Below are 23,111 nucleotides of genomic sequence, written 5' to 3' on the forward strand. Positions count from 1 at the left end.
GTAGGATGGAGGTCAGGAACAATGTCCTATTGTGCAACTCCAAAGGTAAGGAAAAATCTCTCTCCTTGGGTCAACGTCATTTCTCCTTGCCCAGCTGGGCTGTTTGGTGGTGGGGTGGGGGGTTGCCCTCTGGCTGAAGAAACAACCTCAACCACACACATACACACACAAATGCAAAGGGCAGCCTGGCTTGATGCAGGATGTTCTGGTTTCCTGGCTGGGTAACCATTTCGCCCCACCTCCCAAACACTTTTGTGGCTGTGAAAAGCAGGGCCATTGCTAAGATTAGTTAGGAGAATGGCATGGGAGACCACTAGAGAGAGAAAGCATGTGCGGGCTGCCCTGTTCCAAAAGTGCTGACGACAGCCTGGACTGCAGAACCACAACCTTTAAGAACTCCGAACAAGACTGAGCAGAAAAGTCTCATGAATGTATTAGACACCAGAGGGCGCTGTCCCTTTCACCAGCCCCATCTATTGTCCTGCAGGAAAAGGGAATAGTCAAGGAGCCTTGCCAGTATTTTTGTCTTCATAAACACACAGTTGTTACTTGGCAGTGATGCAGTGGAGCAGGAACTGGGGAAGGGAGAGTGCAGATCATGAACTATTTTTCAGGGCAGGAGCAATAACATCATCTGCCAGACCGGCAGGGTAAGTGACAGACCCTCCTTGCTTTGGCAAGTGAATGGCTTTTGATTGTGACAAACTGGCACAGAGAATGAGGAAAATAAGCAGACTCTGGATATCTTTTTTTCCTTTGATGGGATTCCTCCTTCTTTCTAGCGGATTAAACGTTGACACTTCTTTGCTAGATTGTTTGAATTTCTCATTAAAAGCTAAAGGTTGCATTTCAGCTAGCTAAAGACCTTTTGTTAAAGCTCAGTATGTTTTATTGCATTCAAAAATAATTGCCACTGAGTTCGAGCTTACTTTCAGGTAATTATCTACAGAACTCTAGTCATGCCACATGGCTGATTAGGGATGTGAACCCAGGTCTCCCCAGCCAGATTCCAACATGCTAACCACTACACCAGTGGTTCCCAACCTTTATCAGCACGGGACTATAAGCTGAAGAAAAATTGTGACCCCCTCCCTCCAGGGAGGCAGGCTGGCTGCCAGGAAGGAAGGGGGAATGCAGCCTTTCTTTGCAGGCTTGCTTCTTTTTGCTTCACAAGAAGCCCTCTCCTCTCATTCTAAGTAAGGGCGTTGCCAGTAGCGGCAGTGCAAGGAGACAGGAATCAGTTATAGTAATCCCCTCTTCTTCCTGGTAGCCCCACCCTCAGCCTCCTTTGGCATCTGCCATGTATTTTATAGGCAGATGTCTGCCCTTAGTGCGCCTGAAAGATGCTCTGGAGCTTCAGAAAAGGCCTCCCCTCTCGTTTGGAGCAAGGGGGAGGTGTCATCTGCAGCGCCAGTGGGAAGCAGACAGTGTAGGAGCGAAGACTTTTTTAAAAAATTAATAAATAATTCATTTCTTTACTGTTCACGGCCCCCTCTGGATTAGTTCACGGCCCCCCTGGGGGTCCCGGCCCCCAGGTTGGGAACCACTGCACTACACCACCCTTCTTTGCCAGCTGAGCTCACTATTCTATGACTGTCAGCCAAGCCTAACGAATTAGGTATTATGCTCTTTGGGAGTGTGTGTAATATTATACGGCTGCATGCATTTGGCCTCTTCTTGGGGGCCCTGGCTATAGGCTCCCTTTGGCTATGGCAGCTGCTGCACTTCAAAATTATCTGTTAGACTGCTGTTACTAGGGTTGCAAGGTTCTTGGCCTGAGACTGATCCTGTATCTTTAGGAAAAGAGAAAGTCAGCCAAGGGCAGGTGTTCTTGCAACTCTGTAATGGGAAAAACCACAAGGTGGAATTCTCCCTTCCACCTGCACAACTTTTAAAGATACAGAAGACCTCTTGGTTGCCAGGCCCGGCCTCCAAGAGGTCTTCTGTATCTTTAAAAGTTGTGGAGGGGGGGAGGGAGAATTCCACCTTGTGGTTTTTCCTATTACAGTGTTGCAAGAACACCTGCACTTGGCTGACCTTCTCTTCTAAAGATACAGGATCAGTCTCAGGCCATGGACCTGGCAACCCTAGCTGTTACTCAGGTTGTAGAGCAGGGCTGGGGAAACTGAAGCTTTGGGGCCATATCTGGCCGTTGGCACTCTCCACAGGCCACATGCCCCTCCTCTGCCCACACTCCTCATTGACCCTCCTGTTTGGCTGGCTGGAATATATCCTTGAATTCTGATAATGCCTCTCGGTTGCCTGGAGGAAGGATAGAGAGGTGAGAGAGGGCACGTAGAAACACGCCTACTGGGCAAAGGTAAAATTTACATTTGTTGTTCCACCCACTATTGCCTCTGGTGCTGCCCACCTTTGGCATGTGGCCCTCAGAAGGTTGCCTGGAAAGGAATGCGGCCCTCGGGCTGAAAAATATTCCCCACCCCTATTGTAGGAAAACAAGACATCTTCCCTCAAAGTTGCACCTCTGGCGAAGTCTTATTGAATTTTATGAACATGGTACCTTGTTGCTGGTACCTCTTTCTCTACAGCTGGTGTGCCTTTTCCAATGGGCTGCAACGATCTTAGTCACCTCTTGGTAAGGATGGAAGGATCTGTCCATTTTGATTCTCTCCATTTCTCTTTTTTTTCAATCTTAAATTCAATTCTCCACATTTCTGCACCAATTTCTGATTTTTAAAATAAAAAATCCTCACAATAATTCTTCGGCAATTTGGTATGAATTTATCCTCATGAACACATTTTTATATGCAGCTTTGACTAATGTACACATTTTGGAAAGCAATTTCTCCAAATGTCGTGCATTTTTGTATGTTATTTTCAATAACACATTCATTTTATGCACCCTTTCCCCTAATATATGAACTTTTGTAAACATTGGTTGGAGAAGTGCATTGCAAAATTCTGATAAGTGCACGTTTCAAAGGATGGCTGTGTTTTGGATCTCACATTATTTTGGAAAGTACAAATTTGATAGATTTGGCTTTAAATGCAAACTGAATCAAATTTCTTCCCAATCCCTACCTGTTGGATAGCTCCTATACATTAGTGACAAGTGCCAGACATCCCCACCACATGACCCCCTATCATTTCATAGATGTGCATTCCCTCCTTCACATAGCCCTTCTCTTCTCCCCTTCCACAGTGGGTGTTGGCTTTTTTTTTTTAATTTGCAGCTCATTGTGCAGTTCCCTTCAGCATCAGCATTGTTTTGAAAAACTTTTTAAAGCCAATATCATTCCATGCCCCAGTGAGGGAGGAAGGAAGGAAGAAACCACCCGTCCGCTGGAAAAAGTAAAAACAAAGGGAGCTGAAAGAGAGGGGAGACAGACTGAGTATGTGTTCCTTCCTCCCATTGCATGAACACGCTTGGGAGCATAAGAACGTGGAGGCATTGGAAACATTTGCAATATAATTAGCAATCATTATGAGTGACAAAACTCCCTGGGCTGCTTTGTGAAACTTTTATTATATATAAAGTATGACTGGGATCATATTTTACGTTTTGTTTTTAATTTGGAAGAGGTTGTACACTCCTCTACGGGAGCACATTTAGCCAGCTTTTAAAAAAAATAAAAGCTGGTTAGTGGAAACAAAGCTATCATCCAGCAATGTCCAATCGTTCACTGCAGGCTTTAAGCATCTTCTTTTTCATTAGGAAGTAGTCTTATGCTGAACCAGACGCTGGTCCATTTAGCTCGGTATTTTCCGACCCTAGATGGGGAACATGCAGCCCTTCAGTTGTTGGTGGACTCCAGATCCCATCACTCCTGACATTGGCCCTGACAGGCTTGGGCTGATGGAGGGTGGGAGTCAAGCAACATCTGCAGGGCCACATGTTCCCCATGTGTGCTCCCATGCAGGAGTCATACAAGGAGGGGTGTGCAATCATAGCTCAGTGGTGGAGCACATGCTTTGCATTGTAGAAGGTCCCAGAATCAATCCCCAGAATGTCTGAGTAGGGATGTTAAAGGCTTTGTCTAAAACCCTGGAGAGCCGCTGCCACTCAGTGTGTCCTGGCCAAGCCCATTAGAGTCAAACTCAAACCCACTGGTGTGTTTTTCTCTGTTATGTTTAATGTGGAACTTCAGTCTAGAACATTTCATGGATCAGTTTACAGGTTACACAGGATTTTGCATCTCTGCACAGCATAACTAGGCATGACTACTTGAAGCTAAGATGGTGACACAGCTATTAGACACACCCTACAACCCTTAAGTAGGTTGGGGGCAGGCTCTTTCTACTTGCGTAGGGCAGGTATCACAGAATGGGAATGCACGCCGATGCATCTGTCTGCATGCCCAGGATGATGGCAGCTCACCTCATCAAGATCCTCCTCCAGAGGAGGAGGTGTGTGCGGTGACAGTGGCAGCTTGGACAAAGAGGGAGGGCAGAAGGGAAGAGAAGAGGCTGGCTCCTGGTCAGCCAGCATTCCCTCTGTTGTAACTGGAGCTAAGGGGAAGAGCTGTCATTACCTCCCTGTTGCAAGCCACTGGGCCAGTGATTCTCAAATGGTGCGCCCAGGCACACTGGTGCGCCCTAAGAGGTGGCTAGGTGTGCCTCAAATATTATGAAAGTATATTTTAAAAATGAGAAGAAACCCATTTGTATAGGGTAAGTAATAGTTTTCTATAGTTTATTTTTATTCATAGTTTAAAATATATTAATATATTTTTAATTTTGTACATGAAGTGCGCCAGAAAATTTTTATGTTTTACAGTGCGCCACGAACCAAAAAAGTTTGAGGACCACTGCACTGGGCCCATCCCCTGGGTCCCAGTATAGCTTCTTCTCCTCTTCCTGATCACTCCAGGAACACTCCATGGGGCTCATGACACAGTGTAGACCACAAACGGGGGACCTGTGGTTTTCCAGACGTGGTTGGACTCTCAACTCCCATCAGCCCCAGCCAGAATGGCCAATGGTCAAGAGTGGTATGAGTCACATAGTCCAAAAACTTCTGAACGGTCATAATGTTCCCATCCTGGTATTAAATAATGAAATAGCTTTGTTTCATTATAAAAAATGAGAGAGAATCAGTCATAGACTCCCTCCCTTTGAAGAGTACAAGAACTCGCGAATTAAGGTACGGTCAAGAAGCTATTCATCTGTAGTGCCAGTCATGCTGAATAGGAAGCAAATAAAAGGGACAGACGCTGCCAGAAGGTGATTATTGATTAAAGGCACAGTAGTGCTGAAAAGTCTTAATAGCACTTTGCCAACCACACTGGATAGGCTGGAACTGTAACTGCATTTTGAACAATAGGTTTAAAATCTCCATTAAAATGTCTGGGAAAAACACAGGAATGTTGCAACTGTCAATGTAGTTGTCTAGAGCAGCCTTCCCCATCCTTGTGCTCTGCAGATGCTTTGGACAACTGCCATAATCCCTGACCATTGATCATGCTGGCTGGGGTTGATGGGACCTGTGGCCCAAAACATCTGGAGGGCACCAAGGTGGGAAAGGCTAGTCTAGAGTATCAGTAAAAAGTGAGTGAACAAAATTTGGCAATACCGACTTTTAGCTATTACTGAAGCAAACATTGTCCCTGAAATTATACAGCTACAAGAGTGGCTGTATACTATAGCCAGTGTGGATTTTTCGCATTCTGCAATGTTAAATTGAAAATACCCCCATGCTGTTCTGATGCTTCCCATAAGCTCATTTCAAAGCAAAACCTTACAAAACGTATAGTCCTGAACTCAGAAACGCTTGATTAACAACCCTCTCAATTTTCATGGCGATACACAAAACAGTCAGAGAGAATAGAGAGTTCAAAGTCTAAAAAGAAAAAAAAAACAGAGCCCTTTTGAACTTTTTACAGAGTTCTCATAATCTTTTGAAATTCATTAAAAATCAGCCATGTTCACAGAGTAGCTGAAATCCTATTACTGTCCTTGCCCCATACTTTGACCTTCATCTTCTGCAGTTTAAAAGTTAAGAAAATGCCTGGCTGATTTTTAATTAATTTAAGAAATGTTACCTTGAACTCAATGATAATGTTGGGCATGCTCAGTAAGAACCAACTGTCAGTGTTCTAAAAGCCAGACTCACAGCTGCTGGGCTTGGCTAATCAGGGAGCCACACCCACACCAGACTTTGATCTCACTTAAGACAGTCATGGCTTCCCCCAGAGAATCCTGGGAAGTGTAGTTTGTGAAGGATGCTGAGAGGAGACTCCTATTCCACCGAGAGAGCTCCAGTGGCCAGACTGGTTTAACAGTCAGCCACTCTGAAGCTCTGTGAGGGGAACAGGGTGTCACCAACCAACTCTCAGCACCCTTCACTAACTACACTTCCCAGGATTCTTTGAGAGAAACCAAGACTGTCCAAAGTGAAATAAAGGCCTGGTGTGGATGTGGCCAGGGAGAGCTTTGGTTTAAATTTGGGTGGGAGGCTACATGTGCTGGCTGTAGAATAAAAAGATGGGGGAAACACTGAAAAGCAATGATACTGTTCACAATGTTTTCCTTTTGGAAAGGAAAGGGCTTCCCCTCTGCCCAGTGCCCACCCACCCAATCTCCTCTCCTCCTCCTCCTCTCCTCCCTCCCCCTCCCCCAGGTCAGTGTTGGACTATGACCTGAGAGACCAGGGTTCGAATCCCCACACAGCCATGAAGCTCACTGGGTGACCTTGGGCCAGTCACTGCCTCTCAGCCAGAGAGGAAGGCAATGGTAAAACCACCTCTGAATACCGTTTACCATGAAACCCCTATTCATAAGGTCATCATAAGTTGGGATCGACTTGAAGGCAATCCATTTCCATTTTCAGACATGATTGCACAGAAATAAATCCCACTGAACTCAAAAATATGCAAATGATCAAACCCACACTCCCTTCTCCCTCCTATCCCCTCCGTCTTGCCCCTTCCCACCCCTTCCTTTGCCCCTCCCTCCCCATCCCATCCCCTTCTAATCCCCTCCTTCCCCTCCCCCTTACCCCTCCTCCCCCTCCCCTTCATCCACCCGTGAAGCATGATTGCACAGGAGTAAATACCATTGAACTCTATAAGCAGACAAATGATCAAATCTGCCCTCCCCTGCCCCTTCCTTTGTCCCCCTCCAGTCCGCTCCTTCCCCTCCCCTGCCTCCTCCCCCATGGTGTTGAGCCCCAATTCCCCCAGGTGGATCAGGGAGAGGTATCGGAGGAGGATAAGGTTTTCGAGGACATTGAGGGAGGGGGAGATGCTGACATCTGTTGAAGGAACAGCTAGAGCGGGCCAAGGAGAACTATAAAAAGGCTACAGATCGGAATCTGCAGGAGGGCCCTTCGATCCGAGTGGGGGACAGAGTGTGGCTGTCTACGTGTTACTTACCGACGCAGGGATGCTGTCATAAGTTGGAGGATCGAAGGGTAGGACCCTTTGAAGTGGAGTCTCAGATCAACTCAGTGGCATTCTGTCTGAAACTACCCCACACCTTCAAGATACATCCCATGTTCTATCGGTCCTTGCTGACATTAGAACACCTTCCCGACCCCCACCAGGTGCCCCTGGAGCCACTGCCTCCCCTCACTGTGAATGGGCAGGAGGAATACGAAGTGGACCGGATACTGGACTCGCGGAAACACAGGGGCTGGCTTCAATATTTAATCCACTGGAAGGGGTATGATCCATCGTTCCTGGGAAGTGGCAGATGATGTCCATGCAGCAGACATGGTGAGAGAATTCCACGATGCCTACCCGAACAAGCCCAAGCCCAGGTGGTGGAGGGGAATAGTGGGTGGAGGGGAATAGTGGGGGGGGGAATGATGTTGAGCTCCAGTTCCCCCAGGTGGGTCAGGGAGAGGTATCAGAGAAGGAGGAGGAGGTTTTTGAGGACATGGAGGGGTAGATGCTGACAGCCCGCCAGTTTCCATGGACAGCCCGCCTATCAACGCGGCTCCCGCTCCGATGGCAAGCACTCCAACAGAGCTGTTGGCAAGCGATCTGGTGTGTGCACCAACTCCACTACCCCCAGGATTCCCTGCCTGGCTCTTCAAACACTTCCCAGCCAACCTGCACCCCGCCCCCCAAGATTGAGCTGGCACCTAGTGAGCCTTTGCTGTCAGATGAGCAGACGGAGGCTTGCCCCCTTTCACCCCACGCAAGACAATGAGAGAAGCGGGACAGTCAGAAGGTGGTAATTTGCAGGAGTCAGAGATTATGGGCTAAGACCTTCCCTATTTAAGGTGGTGCCCCTCTGATTGGGATGCTGAGTCAACTTACTCCATACGCAGCAGAGAATGTCTAGTTATCCTAGTTTGGACCATTAGTGAGTCAGCATAGTTAGGTCTATGAAGCGCACTGCTTTTGATGTAACCATTACTTTAATAAAGCAAGAATTACTTCCAATCTCGCCTCCGTCTCACGTCTCGCACTCTGGGCAGGACACATGGTCATTTTTACCTATCGTAACCATGATTGCATAGGAGTACAGTAGGGCCCCACTTTACAGCGATTCGCTTTACAGTGCTTCGCTAATGCGGAGGTTTTGAATTGGGTCCCTGTCCCATATGTGCAGTGCTTGTTCCATTTTTGTGGTGATTTTGCGGTATGACGCAATTGATGGTGCCCGTCGCTCCGAGCGCGTCGTCAGAGCTTGGAAACGCTCCTCCTACAGTTGGGCTGATGGGAGTTGTAGTTGAAGCAAGGAACGTTTCCAAGCTCTGAGTCCAAGAAGAGCGTCAGGCGCCATTTTAAAGTGTACTACTATATTGTCGGTGCAGTCTGATTCAGCGTTTATGCATTCAGCGTCTCTGTGTTCTGGCAATTGAGCGCACGAACAGGCAGGTGGGAGGGTGAGTGGGCAGAGGGGAAGCAAGAGAGGCATCGGAGGGCAGGCGGCAAACAGGCAAGCGAGAGAGGCAGCAGAGGGCAAGCAATCGAGCGCACGAACAGGCAGGCGGGAAGATGAGTGGGCAGGGGGGAAGCGAGAGAGGCATCGGAGGGCAGGCGGCGAATAGGCGAGTGAGGGAGGTGGCGGAGGGCAAGCGATCGAGTACACGAACAGGCAGGCGGGAGGGTGAGTGGGCAGGGGGGAAGCGAGAGAGGCATCGGAGGGCAGGTGGCGAACAGGCAAGTGAGGGAGGCGGCAGAGGGCAAGCGATCAAGTGCACAAACAGGCAGGCAGGAAGGTGAGTGGGCAGGGGGAAGTGACAGAGGCGTCAGAGGGCAAGCAAGCGCTTAAGTGAACAGGCGGCGAACAGGCAAGCGAGGGAGGTGGCGGAGAAAAGCGGAACATCGATCAGCTGTTGGGGGGAAGCTCCCCGCACTACAGCTGATTGATGTTCCGCTTTCCGGCGATTTTCGCTTTATGGCGGGGGTCTGGTCCCTAACCTACCATATAAGCAGGGCCCTACTGTAAACCCCATTGAACTCAATAAACATGTAAATGATCAGACCTGCCTTTCCCCTCCTTCCCTTCTCCTCTTCCTTCTCCTCCTCTCCTCCCCTCTTCCTTCTCCTCCTCCCCTGCCCACTCCAGCTCTTCTTCCCTCCCTCCCCCCCAGTCAGGTTTACCTATCCTAAGCATGACTGCACAGGAGTAAATCCCACTGAACTCAATAAACATGCAAATGATCAAACCTGTCCTCCTCCCCTCCCCTTCCTGCTTGCTCCCATCCCCCTCCTCCCCTCTGCTCTTCCTCCCCTCCCTCCTCCCCTCCCCATCCCCTGTGGTCAGTGAGTAAATCCCACTGAACTCAATAGGCATGCAAATGATCACATCCATTCTCAGCAAACTTGCACAGGATCCCATTTCTTACCTCCTGGATTAAAAAGCAGAGAAAATCACCAATAGGCAAAAAAACCTTGAGGTTTAAGAACATACCTATAGCCCACAGATGTTTCTATCAAGCTTTAAAAAGCAGGGGAATTGGGCAGCTATAGTGAATGCACCAGGGGAGCAGGAGACCAGACCTCCTATCTGAGATATTGTACTGTCCTACAAATTTGTCAAAATGCAAACACAATTTGGGTTGGTCTTTCACAGTCCAATCCACTTCCTGTGTAGCTTGGAAGAATTTGGTAACGTGCTTGTGTGATAGTTCTATGTCTTCCCATTAATCAGTTGTTTATCCCACACTTTTTAGAGCATTTTCCTGTCACTTCCTTATCACAAGTCTGTTGTTTTCTTAAAGTGGATTTGCTGCACCAGAGTGCTTTAGTCTACTTTAACTGCACAAACCTAAACTCCCAGTATGTGACTGAATCCCTCCCACAAAATACTGAGAATCTGGAAGTGACCTTGGTTGCCTTTTCTGCACATTTTTACCAAATTCTGCCATGCTCCCCTTGTTTTGTTTTCTAATCTAAAAAGGCCAATCTTTCTAAGCCTTTCTTTTCAAGGAAGGCACTTCATCCTCTCAATCATTTTAGCAGGTCTTTCCTGAACCTTCTGTAATCCTAGTCCTAGTCTCTAATTTGGCCATTTTAAAATGAGGCAAACAGAGCTGTACTTTGTGCAATCGGCATCATCCTCATCTGCTACAGGTTGATCCCCAATAGCTCTTGTGAACAATGAAGCAAAACAGTTAAAGGACAGGGATGAGGAACCTGTGGCCCTCTGGGTGTTATTGGACTCCCAACTCCCATCAGCTCCAGACAGCATGGCCAATGGTCGGGGATGATGGGACTTGTATTCCAACATGTTGATATCGACAGGTTCCCCATTCCTGATAAAGAATATGAGACCTCTAATGAGTAAGGGGTAGGGATGGGGTAGAAATTCAGTTCAGATCACATTTAATGGCGAGCCAAACTAATTTGGACTTTCCAAAACAGTATGTGAACCAAAACACAGCAATCCTTCAAAATTCGCCCTTCTGTGAATTTTGCAATACAGTTTGCCAACCAAGTAATATGTTCAAAAATGCATATAATGGGATTAAATGTACATAAACATGCATAGTGACAATAACATATAAAATGCATTATATTTGGGGAAAGAAAAATGTGAGGGAAAATATGCTTTGCAAAAATGTATAAAAATTGCATAAAATGTGTATATTATAAGAAATGTACACTAAAATGCTAATTTTCATAAGGGCTTTTTTCAGATTGCAAACTGATGTGAAAATGTGAAGAACTGAATTGAAGATTGGCAAAAATCAGAAACAGAGAGAAACCGAAATGGTCAGATTCACCCATCATTGGTCAGGGGCAGTTGGAGATGAAGGGCAAATGCCATGTTGTTATATGTTGAGGTAGAACATGTATCAAGAGAAATCCAGATTTATTTGGGACAACCTGAGCTTATTGAAAAAGAACATGCACAAGAAACTCCATTCTAATAAACGAGGAAAGAAGCAGCCATCTGAACTTATATCATGTATGGAAATATACAGCTTTATTGGTTTATGGAGTCAATATACATGGACTCATGTACACAGACCGCTGCAAAGCTGCAGGGGGGGGGGGAGGTTGGGTGGAGGGAAGCTCCAAAGCTGGGAGGGGATGTTGGGTGCAGAGAGAAATGCTTACACAAGCACTCAGAGTGTTGCTACTTTAAAGGAGAAGGACTGACATATGTTTGGACTACTCATATATATTGTATAATCTTTAACCGTTGTGGCTTCTCCCCCACAGAACTCTGGAAACCAATTCTGTCAAGAGTCTAGGGAGTTCCCACTGAGAATTTTCAGCAGCACTACAATTCCCAGAATTCCTTCAGAATGAGATGTGACAGTTAAGCCACATTAAAAAATGGTTTGAGTCAGCTGTACACATGTGACAACATTTGGTTCTGTGAGAAAGATTCAGCTCCCCCCCCCCCCACCTCCTCTTTTGGTACAACTTGTAAAATGCCGCAATACTTTTACTATTCAGACTCTCAAGATGAATCTCAAGTGCAGTGGCTCACCCCAGGGTGTGGTCTCAGAGTGGGAGGGGCCAATCCCATGATAATCAAGAGATGAGGATTGTAACAGCATTGAAAGGTGCTAGGCCATGTGGGCACTACAGCATCACTACAGGAAGGCCGGGCTCTCACGACTGCATCTCACCATCCTTGCTCTTCAAAACGACCAGAGTTACCAAGAAAGGGATGAGGCAGATGGGGGTTATGATAAGAGCCAGCAAAACATTCTCAGGGGGGTCCAGGAGAGTTGGATTCTCCAGGCTGCAGTTGAGGAAGTATATGCTGTGGCTTAGGATGGTGTAGTCCTCGGCCAAGGCATTGGGGTAAACATACTTCAGGTGTTCTGCCCAGCCTTCCAGGCACTTTCGCAGGTCATGGTATGGCCTGAAGAGTTGATCAAGAGATGAGGACACAGAGGAAGAAAGCCAAGAGTAAGAATATTAGATGGAGACCATTCACACAGGAAAAGCTCACCCTTAACCCACAGGAGAAACCTTGCCCTGCAAACCTTTTTTTTTTTTTCTTCAGTGTTTTATTTATTTATTGACTTCCGATTTGTCATAGATCAGCTATACAGATATAATACATACCAAACCTGTCCTTTGATACATTACAAAATCACTTTCCTCCATAGACTATCTTAATTATTTTGATTAATCATCAAATCCCATTATCATCATTTCATTTTGATCTTTCCGCAAAAAGTCCAAGAGAGGCTTCCACTCTTTGAGAAATATGTCTATCGGTTTTTTTCTAAGTAAACATGTCAATTTGTCCATCTTGACTAAGTCCATTAATTTCAATAACCATTCTTCCATTGTAGGTATTGCTTCCATCTTCCACTTTTGTGCATACAACAATCTTGCTGCTGTAATCATATATAATATTATCCTTCCATACTTCTTTTCTAGTTGTTTGTCCATAAAGCCCAATAGGAAAAATTCTGGCTTTGATTGAATATTTATCTTTAGGATTTTTTGCATCATCCCCCCTATCTGTGCCCAAAATAATTTCACCTGGTTACATAACCACCACATATGATAAAATGATCCTTCTTGATGCTTACATTTCCAGCAAATATTAGGAATATTGTTAAACCTTTTAAGTGGCTTTTAAACTTTCTACCTTCAGAAAATACTATTCTCACCAGCCTCTCTGCCACAGAAGTTGTGTACATTGCAGAAAGATTCTAAGGTATGTTCTACAGATGGGGCGGCCATGTCCCCTAGATTGTAGAACACACATGGAGATAGGTAGAAGTGGTGGCAGGCTGACTTTCAAGGCAGATTGTGTGCTATTATTGTTGACCTTCTTATTGAGGATCTCTGTCCTAGGATACAATTTAAAATCCACCAGTATAGGTGAAATCATGAGACAGATGTCGTGTATACATTGGGGGGGGGGATGAACAAATTCTCCTAAATCATTTTCCATGCAAAAAAAATTGTCTGCATACTCTCCCAATGAAAAGAAATAACACTTCCAAACAGAGAAGCTTTTGTTTAAAGTTGTTCAGATAAACATTTTATCAATATTTCTCAATAATTCTTTATTTTTTTAAATGAGATGTGGCTATGGCAACATATGAATTTCATACATTGAAAGCTCTTTATAACGCGGGGGATGGGGGACAAAGGATGCACTCATGTTATAGGGGTCCTGCATTATAATGAAAACTGCTGTACTGTATACAGTATTTTACTTGAGGGGCATCGTCATACCCGCAGTATATCTGAATCTGTGGTACAATGAGATGTGTTATAACGAGCTGTAATGACACTGTAATTCAGGATTTCAGGTTTGGGTTTTCAAAGTGTGGCCATATTTCCCATTTGCTCCCAAACTGGCAAAACTTTCATTTATTGAACGTGATGTTGCCCGTCCCTGTCCCCATACCCAGTAAAAAGCTCCGCTGTTCAGTACCTGCCAATGACCCTCCATTCACACCAGTGAGCTTTGCTGATATTGGCCATCTGGTGAGCAAAGATACTCCAGCAAAATTCTGCATAGATACTATAAACTAGAGAGGAAAAGAAGCAAAACATAGTGAGTAATGCCCCTCAAGTAAGGTAAGGCAGTGGGGTGGGGGGAGGTAAGGGTCTGTCTGGGTCATCGAATACTGAAAGCCTATGGTGGGATTTGTGAAGAAAGAAATGGAATGGGAGAAGAGGCATGAATACCAGCGCTCTGTCCTATGATGAACATGATTGTGGCACAGTCCATGTCAGATCTGACCTCAAGAACTCTGGCAAACATTTGGTTATTTATTTAATCAATTAGCACAGTATTTCGGCAGGACAGCACTGAGTCAACTTTTTTGCATGTCTCTTATTTTTAGATGCATGTCTTAACTTTTTGACTGGAGTCCCCAAACTGGCTCACAACAGGCATATGAAAACAGTCCAGGCTGCAACGTTTCACAAACATCCCTTGGGAACTATTGAAAAAGATGAAGGATGAGGTTGCAAATTCCTTGCTGTAGCCTGGGGCAGTTATGTCAGGTTGGAGATGATCTGGGGAATGCAGGACTCATGGGAAAGAATGACTTTGGGTGCACCGTATGTTTTTTACCTGGAGATGTAAACAAGCAGGTTTGAACTTTGGGGGTGCTCTTGGATCCAGCATTGTCATTGAAAGCACAGGTGGCCTCGGTGGCTTGTGTTCAACTTAAGACAGGGATGGGCCTCCCTGTGGGCCTCCAGTTGTTGTTAGACTCCAGTTCCCACTAGCCCCAGCCATCATGGCTAATGATGAGGGATGATGGGAACGGCAATCCAGCAACATCTGGAATGCCACAGGTTCCCCATCCCTGGCTTAGGCTAACAGACCAACTACGAACAATCTACAGATAGTCTAGATAGCTAGTTATCCACACTCTGGTAACCTTTCTTTTGGATTAATGCAATGCATGATACATGGGACTGCCTTTGAAAATGTTCTGGAAACTTCTATTGGTCCAAAATATGGCAGCAAGATTGTTAAGAAGGATTAGCCAATATGATCATAATGTTACGGATTTGTACACTGAGGCAGGTGATTTCTGTGAGTCCCCTTCCAGCCTCTGATTTGGAACCCTGCACCTGGAGATGGGCTCTGCAGCTGAGAAACCTGCTCTGTTGGTCAGATGACTAACAGTCTAATAGAGTGGCCAGTGGGCTAATGGGTCTGTCAAATGCCCATTAACTGGCAAAAGGGCCAGGGAGATCCTATTGTTATTGAAACTCTTCAGGAGAGCCCCCCACCTCCTAGGGCCAAAAGAGAGTCTTGTGTTTTTGGAGTCTGAGGAAACACTGGGAACTGGAGACATGCAGAGAGGCTGGCTCCTGCACCATAACTTTAGGATGCCTCCTGTAAGCCTGATGGAAAAGCAAGATCTATTGGACTGCTGATGCTTTGAACCCCTCCATCTTAAGCTCAGGTTGGAATGTGTGTAAATAAAAACCATATTTCCTAAAAGATACCACAGTCTCCGCTGACCTTCTTTCCAAGGAAACCAAACCCTGGACAAGTGCAGGGACCCCTGGAGATCTCTCACTGCTCAGAGATTGGGGTGGTGCACAACAATATTATATCTGTGCTTTACCATCTACGCTACCTTCCAGTCCTTTTGGGAGTCCAATGCAAACTACTTTAAAGTCAGGGCTGGCCCAAGACATTGGAGCAGCAAATGGATCCCCTCCCCTCATCAAGGTGCACAGTATCCCAAGGCTGGCCAAATGATTTTGGCACATGAGGGAGAGAGTGCCTTTCCCTCAGATTATAATGATTATAACGGCAGCAACTTGTTGCCCTTTCATGACTCCCAAAATCAACTATCTGAGGCAGCTGCTTCAGATAGTCTGCCTAATGATAGGGCTGGTCATGGTTAAAACACTAAATAGCTTGGCCTCAGATTGCCTGAGGGACATATATGTTGTATATATACCTGCCCAGGCCCTAAGATCAACTTCATAAGCCCTTCTCAGGTGCCCCAAAGTGAAGAGGGTGACTAATGAAGAGAGGGCCTTTTCAAGGGTGGTGCCCTTGTTGTGGAATATCTTCCCTAGAGAGGCTTGCCTGCTTGAGGGTTGGAAATGGTCATCATCCATCCTCAGGATAGGCTTCTATCAGAAGACAGAGTGCTATATGAGCAAATGGTCTGACTGTCCCAAAGTCATAACAATGGGCAGGTCATGATGTGCCTAGCAGACTGTGGTCTTCAGTGGTAGGGAGGGAGAGGAAGTCTGTAAGTACTCATAGACACCAGAATCCCCCCACCCCTGCCAAACAATTTCTGGGCTCTGCTACCTTCTCTTTAGAACTTACCATAATGTGTGGTTATGTTTCTCTCCGGGTAATGGCCCAGAGCTGTAGCATTTGGTCCTCCTTCCAGAGAGACGTTGGTATTGCGGGGAGTCACTGTGGTCCCAGGATGAGCATCAAGCCTAATAGCTGCTGCAAATGCATGAGAGTGAGTGAGAGAGAGAGAGCACACAGAAGGAAGGCAAGAATAGTGGGAACCAATAGATATTCACTGTTAGAGGTGTCATCTTTGGAACAGTCCCTCTGGAACTGCTATGGGAACAAATTTGGGTTCAAGACAAACATGTTTGGTATCCTAGCAGGCACATGTAGCATTAGCTTAGAGGGGCAATTTGGAGCACATCACCAGCAAGGAGGAAAAGAGTTAAGCATTCCTTCCTCCCCTCTAAATTTCCCTTTCCTGAAGCTGCTTTTGCATGTAACAACCCATGCATTGTAGCCATTGGGGCAGGAAGATTTCTTCCTATATATACTTTCCCCGAGCTGAAGGGCCTACTACAACCAGGGGCAAGATTTTGTGCAGCATGGAGATGTACACAAATCAGTTTCACTTGCAACGACTCCCCAAGTGTAGTCTGCTCATGGCAGGCCATATCTAATTGCCACATTTGAGACTGGGAAGACTTTTTCTCAGCCAGGTTCTATTTGGCTGGCTGATGGGAGCATAATTCAGGCACGATCACTCGCTTGTCCCACTCAGATTTGCTCTATAGGCAAGTGCCCTTCTGCTGCGCGGTTCTCTTTGCTCATTGTGCAAACTGCAGGTTGGATCGCACAGGTTTATTCCTGAGAGAGATAGGGTGGATGGCTGCACCTGGCAACAGAGGTCCATTTGTCCCTTCAGCTCTGTAGCTGAAGTCTAGGAAAGTTCCTTGCCCACCTAATGCTAAACTAGCTTGTGGCAGGCGGCTGAAACCCCCATCAGAAAGCCCCCCATGCATACACTGAAAGGGAGCCAATGTGGTGTAGCGGTTGGGCTGTTGATTAAGACTGGGAAGACCCAGGTTCAATCCCCAGCACTCGGCTATAAAGCTCATTGGGTGACATTGGGCCAGTTACGTTTCAGCCTAGCCTACCTCCTAGGGTTGTTATGAGGATAATATGGGGGAGGAGGGAGGGAGGGAGAGAGAACCATGTATGTTGCCTTGAGCTTCTTGGAGGAAAGGCAAGATAAAAATGGAATTTTTAAAAAATCAATCAGTAAAAGGTGAGATAGCCATGCAAAAACAGTTGACCACAGCAGTGTTGTTTCCCTTCAGAAGTTGCTGCAAGCTGGAACGTAAAAAATGAATCCAGCAGCCCAAGCGCGGAGAAATTGTTCCCTGCCTCAGAGCAGACGGCCAGCGGTTTGGCAAATTCTCCCAAAGGCTCTGTATTAGAGAGTGCGGCTGCGCTCAGCCTTCGGGACACAGAAGTGCCAGCAAAATTAGAGGCAGAGGAGGAGGAGACAGGCGAGGTATCTAGATCTCTAGGCCATAATATTACTTTGACGAGCCCCACTGATACTGCGATGCACAGACAGTGAAGAACATAGCAAGAAAAAGACTTGCAGACAGCGTGAGCGCAGGCAAAGCAAATAATGCAGGAGTGAGGAATGGGTGAGCCAGTGTCCACGGTGCAGAGAGTGTAGAAGGCAGCGTCAGCAGCAGCAGCAGAGCTAAGAATACAGATTCCAATAAAAAACAGGAGGGTCAGAGAGAAAGACCTGGGGGTCAGACTCAGAGAACTCCAGTTGCCCTGCGGAGATTCCCTAAAGGGATCCTCATCTCCCTACTGCAGACAACCTGCCCAGGGTGAAGAGGATTATCTCCATTCTCAACAGCCCAGAGAACCAAAGCCACAATCCAGCTGCCTAGCAGCAGGTCCCTGCTCTCCACCCCACCCAGCCCAAAGAACAGCTTACCTGTAAAGACCAGCAGAAGCAGCAGCAAGGGGAGACATTGGCCATCCATCTTGGTGCACCCTGCCACTCTGCACAGCTCCCCGTTTCCTCCTGACCAGCCTGAGATTTGAATCGGAATAACAGGAAGCGCCTCCTTTCCTCTGACAGAGCTGGTAGTGAGAGTGCAGCAGACGTGAAAAATGAGATCCAGGAGCAAGCCTTGCTCCCAGGGGCTCTGCTTCAGTGAGGCTCAAGTCTCCTCCCTTGCTCCCACACCCATTCGGAGGCACCGGGACCTCCGTAACCCTAGGGCAGCCACCTCGGGTCACCCTGCCTGGCAGCAACAGAGCACTCGTCTTTACAGCACATCCAGTTTTCACAAGGCCCAGCGTGCCTTTGCTTGGCAATTTCCTATTCATTTCTGTCTCGCTGGGTTGTGAAATCAAAGAGGCAGCTCAAAATGGGTAGTCAGGGCAGAGGGAACAGGAGAGGGGGGATGCCAAGCCTCTGGAAACAGACGGGGCGTGTGTATGTGTCCCGTGCAAAATCAGACACTGGACAAACAGCTTGAGGGCACCTCTGGCATCTGCACAACTCATCTGGCTCACACTTGAAGGGTTAAAAGACGACATGAAGAAATGCAATATACAAAGCATAACAACAGTGAAGATCAAGAAAAAGAAAAAGGGTTCATAGGTTTAACATAGGCAGGCATATCTTGGAAAGACAGTTAGTGTTTCTTGTAATTTAGGAGAACATTCTTCTTGTATAAATACACAAGACTTTTATCTCGCCCCATGCCGACATATATCCAGTACATGTTACTTATGAACCCATTTCAAAATGATAAAGTCCTTTAGGATTTGGCTTGTCCTTGCCCTCAACACCACCCTATAATAGCTCACTGTTATCACCAGAAACAACAGAGTGTTTGATGGCACCTTAAAGGCTAACACATTTATTATTGCTTAAGGTTTCATGAACTAGGATCCACTTGGTCAGATGCATGAAGTGTAATCCTAAACTGGAAGACATGTATACACATGGTTGCATCTGTAGCAGACACAAGAGTTGAACCCAAGTCTCTCGGTGCAAGGCCAACAAACTATCAATAGGACCCCTGGAGGACCTATTTGTCTTCAAAAGAGTATTTTAAATTGATCTGATATGTGGTCTAGGTCATACTTTTTTTCATAAAACAACTTTTTTTGTAGAGCAACTTCAGCATACAAACGTGCCTTTTACAGCATTAGAGCTTTGGTCCATTTAATCTAGTACTGTCTGTAACTGGCAGTGATTCTCTTGAGCTGAGATCTTTCCCAGAACCTGGAAATGAACTATGACTTCAGGCATAGCACAATTGTGCCAGATAATCTGCCTGGCATTACAGCTTGGGATCAGTGCTCCAAGGTGGAAGGATGAGATTTCCGTTCTGTCTACCCGGGAAAAGAAAATGGTTTCAGTGTGGGGTACTTCTTTTCTCCTTCAACAAGGTGCGTAATATGTGGCTGCTAATTAGCTATGCAATGAAGAACTGCATTTGAATCTTTAAGGCTCCTTGGTCCTGCCCAGTGATTCATTTATAAAAGGACAAGAAGAGGTACGGAGCATCAAGACTGCCTGAAAGCCATACTCTCTAACCTGCCCCATCTCTCCATATGTGCCATAGCTACTCCATGATGAGGGAAAACCTGCTCTGCGCATGTTCAGAGGCATCCTCCTCTTCAGGTAGCATTGTAGGGCACAAGGCCAAAGGCCAGCACTAGAAACAGGGCTGGCCTTTACCAGTTGGTGGAGTGAGGTGGCTGCCTCAGGCCACAGCTGCTGAGATAGGGTAGGGGACAATGGTGGTGGGCGGCAGCCCCCTCAGCCTTCCCAGTCTGCTGGAAGACAGAGGTGTGTGTACCACATAGCCTGCCCTGCACCCCTCCCTAAGCTTAGCCTGCTCTTTTTGTTGCCAGGGTTGAAGTAGTAAGATTCAGCTGTCGGTCCTGATGGCTTCTGCATGTGGGGTGTTTTTGGGGGGGGGATCTTTCTTTTGGCTCCGGCAACAAAATGACTTGGGCTGTGTGACCCTGACCAGAAACCCTAACTCTGGCCTTGGGTGTAGAGAGGCCAGATGCATAAGAGGGCAGAGGAGCTGCTGCACCTTTCATAGTTGAGTAGAAGAGGGGATTTAAACTGGTCTAGCTTGCATGACATCTACACACAACTATGACAGGTGCATCAGGAGCCCCTTTCCTGATGCATCTTATCTGCACTTGGCCACCCTACCTTCAACCTAGGCTTCCCCACCTGCAAAAAGCAATGCAGGGGAGTTATTTGATCCAACTTCATAAAGCACTTTCCATATCAAACAGGCTATACCAGCTTTCCCTAAACTGGTGTCCTTCAGATATTTTTAGACAACTCCCATCAGCCCCAGATAGCATGCTGGCTGGGGCTGATGGAAGTTGTAGTCTAAAAACCTCAGAAGGGCACTAAGTTGAAGAAGATTGGGCTATACCACTGTGTTCCCTTGGGGATCAAAAAGAGTGCTTTGCACATACAAAGTCTGGATCTGAACTGCTAGAACAGCAGTGCCCCGCCCTACGTCTCTTGTCCCAGTGAAGCCTGATCCTGCAGGACCCAAAACACTTTTATCCTGGAGAAACATCCAGTGAACATTCAGTGGAGGAGCAAATTATAGTCTTTTTACTGGTAAATTATTAAAAGAGTTCAGAGTTTTGCTTACTTGTTTCTAATGTTGCTACTGGCTTTAAGCCCTTGGGAATAGGGTGGGCTAAGAATCAACAAAAATATATGAATAATTCTGTGTGTCTCAGCCATGAACTTCATGTTTAGTCATTCCAGCCCCACCAGATGATGCCTCTTGCACTTCACACTTTCACAACCTGCAAAGTGCTTTACTTGCCTCTGCCTCGCAACAACACCCCACCCCCATTTCATAGATGAGGAATGGAGGCCAAGAGTGGGACATCTTCCCAGCGGTACTCTGCAAATCTGTTGCAGAGGCAAGACTTGAGCCTTAGGCTCACAGATCCAGGTACGACTCTGTCCTCCTGGCGCTTAGTCCCCAGCCTGTCCGGCTGCAATCCCAGCTTGGGCCTCTCTGAGTTAGAAGCAAATGCACAGTCATTCAGGATGAGGCTGGGTTACCCAGCAGTTTTTGGAAGCAAGCAAAATCAAACTCTGCCCAAATCCCTCATGGTCAAGGACAGCAGCTCCATCCAAGCAGCGAGTTGTCCCGCCAATTCCCTCCCCTTCCCAAATGTGTGTGATTTATGGGACAGAAACCACCCAGCAAGATGGCTCCCACCCTCAACACCCAACGTGTGGTGCTTTTACAGAGAGAGACCAGTTTTCCATGGACTGTGCAAGCGTCTCTCCCTCCCTCTCTCTGGGCTGCCACATCTGGAACAGATCAGATGCTGGATGGAGTCCAGGCCTGTCAGCACCTTTGATGCCGCTTGCTGAGGTCACGGCAGCTGGATTCAAGCCCTCAGTGAAAAGAGTCTGAGTATATATTCACTTGCCACAAACACACCCACTGAAGTCAGAACATCTTTAGAGTTTGAGAGGGCCAATTAGTCCCCCTAGCCAGCCATATCTGGCAGACACCGCTGGACCTGCAGAAGCTAACCTCCCTCTGACAACATTGCCTACATGCCATATCCAATCTTAGCAATCGTTTGGAGGGGGAAAAGGAAAGAAATTGTGAACAGACTTGGCATAGATGTGTTCTGGAGCTGTGGCTGTGGAGATGCTTCAAATGAAACTAATAGATCAACTAGAGCCAAGAGCACACCTCGCCAGTGCTCCACACCCCTCCTAACATGAGTGAAGGATCACTGGGTCTTAGACTGAGGAACTGTAAACTACAGATCAGAAATATGGGCTTCACTAATTCACAAACAAAACAAAAGAAGTGGAAACTTGTTGTGACAAAATGGGTTGTATGTGCTCCATTTTGTCTGATAACGAACATTTCATTCAGGTTGAAATGTGAAGATATCTGGATGTCAAGATATAGGATTTATTCCCTGTCCTAGTCCCTCACTACTGAAGCATGCTTATTTATTTATTATTTTACAAATGTATACCTTTTCATCTAATAGAAACATCTAAGCGGTTTACATAAAAAAAAATAAAAGTACAAGCAATGGCATTCAATAGAATTGTCTAAAAACTAAGTGAAAAGAGAACAAAACATTAGGCTACAGAGAAAACTCTGAAGTGTACAAAACAGAGAATTAAAAATTCAGAGCCAAGTCCAGGAAATCTTAGACAAACATTTAAATAGCATGACTATCTCTGCCTCATGAATTACCCGACTTTGCAGAGGGTGGGTGCTATCACCGAGACGTCCTGCTTCCGCGTTGTCACCAAGTATTCTCTCAATCTCATTGCTACTAGCAAAACAAAGTAACAAAACAATGGAAGTCCTTGCTGCAGCCAAACCCTTCTGCTTATTGAGACTCCTCCCTATGAGACAATGGAGTCTCTGGTGCCATTTAGGGATGGACGGATCTGTCAATTTTGGTTCGCTCACTTTCTCATTTTTCCAGTCGGAAATTCAGTTCTCTACAATTCTGCAGCAATTTGCAATTAAAAGAAAGAAAGAAATCCTCATGCAAACTCTGCAGCATTTTAGTGCTAATTTCTCCTAATGAACACATTTTTGCAGGCAGCTTTGACTAAAGTACACATTTTTGCAAGCAATTTCTCATTGTATAATGCATTTTTATTTTCACGTCTTTGTTATTTTCACTCACATATTCATTCTTATACACACTTTCTCCTAACATACGCATTTTTGTCAACATATTTTGCTCGGCAAACTGCATTGCAAAATTCGAAGAAGTGCGAATTTCAAAGGATGGCTGTGTCTCAGTTCTCATGTGGTTTCAGAAAGAGCAAATTTGACAGATTTGGCTTGAACTGTGAACGGAATCGAATTTCTTGCCCATCCCTAGTGCTATCCGAGTTCATCACTGGGATACCTTCCCCACGTCTGCCTGTATGGGCCAAAGATGCAGCTCGTAGAAGTTAGAAAGCTGCTTTATACACA

At 46.2% G+C, this 23,111-nt stretch overlaps 1 protein-coding gene and 1 long non-coding RNA gene across 3 annotated transcripts; one reads left to right on the forward strand and one right to left on the reverse strand.

Moving 5' to 3' along the window:
• The first annotated feature begins 567 nt into the window (after positions 1-567).
• Positions 568-11,409, forward strand: LOC133366707 (uncharacterized). The gene is made up of 3 exons (XR_009758472.1): positions 568-650; positions 7,505-7,676; positions 11,057-11,409. It is a non-coding gene; the product is annotated as an uncharacterized LOC133366707 (long non-coding RNA).
• On the reverse strand, positions 11,320-22,477 carry RAMP2 (receptor activity modifying protein 2). 2 transcript variants are annotated; one of them, XM_061590108.1, is made up of 5 exons: positions 22,371-22,477; positions 18,062-18,210; positions 16,162-16,287; positions 13,780-13,876; positions 11,320-12,240 (listed from the first exon to the last, which is right to left on the reverse strand). In XM_061590108.1, the coding sequence occupies exons 1-5, from the start codon at positions 22,445-22,447 to the stop codon at positions 11,985-11,987; spliced, it is 705 nt and encodes a 234-aa protein (XP_061446092.1). In that variant the 5' UTR covers positions 22,448-22,477; the 3' UTR covers positions 11,320-11,984. The 2 variants fall into 2 exon arrangements, with proteins under 2 accessions (XP_061446092.1, XP_061446091.1); XM_061590107.1 differs by having other exon boundaries at positions 16,162-16,290.
• Between the last annotated feature and the right edge of the window lie 634 nt (positions 22,478-23,111).

This window comes from Rhineura floridana, chromosome 11 (genome assembly GCF_030035675.1).
Source record: "Rhineura floridana isolate rRhiFlo1 chromosome 11, rRhiFlo1.hap2, whole genome shotgun sequence".
Classification (NCBI taxonomy): domain Eukaryota; kingdom Metazoa; phylum Chordata; class Lepidosauria; order Squamata; family Rhineuridae; genus Rhineura; species Rhineura floridana.

Coding starts and splice junctions, on each gene's coding strand:
- RAMP2 (XM_061590107.1), bottom strand. CDS start 22,447: ATGAGATTGAGAGAATACTTGGTGACAACGCGGAAGCAGGACGTCTCG. Junction 18,211..22,370: donor CCCACCCTCTGCAAAGTCGG/GTAATTCATGAG, acceptor TCTCACTACCAG/CTCTGTCAGAGGAAAGGAGG. Junction 13,877..16,161: donor AAACATAACCACACATTATG/GTAAGTTCTAAA, acceptor TTTCCTCTCTAG/TTTATAGTATCTATGCAGAA.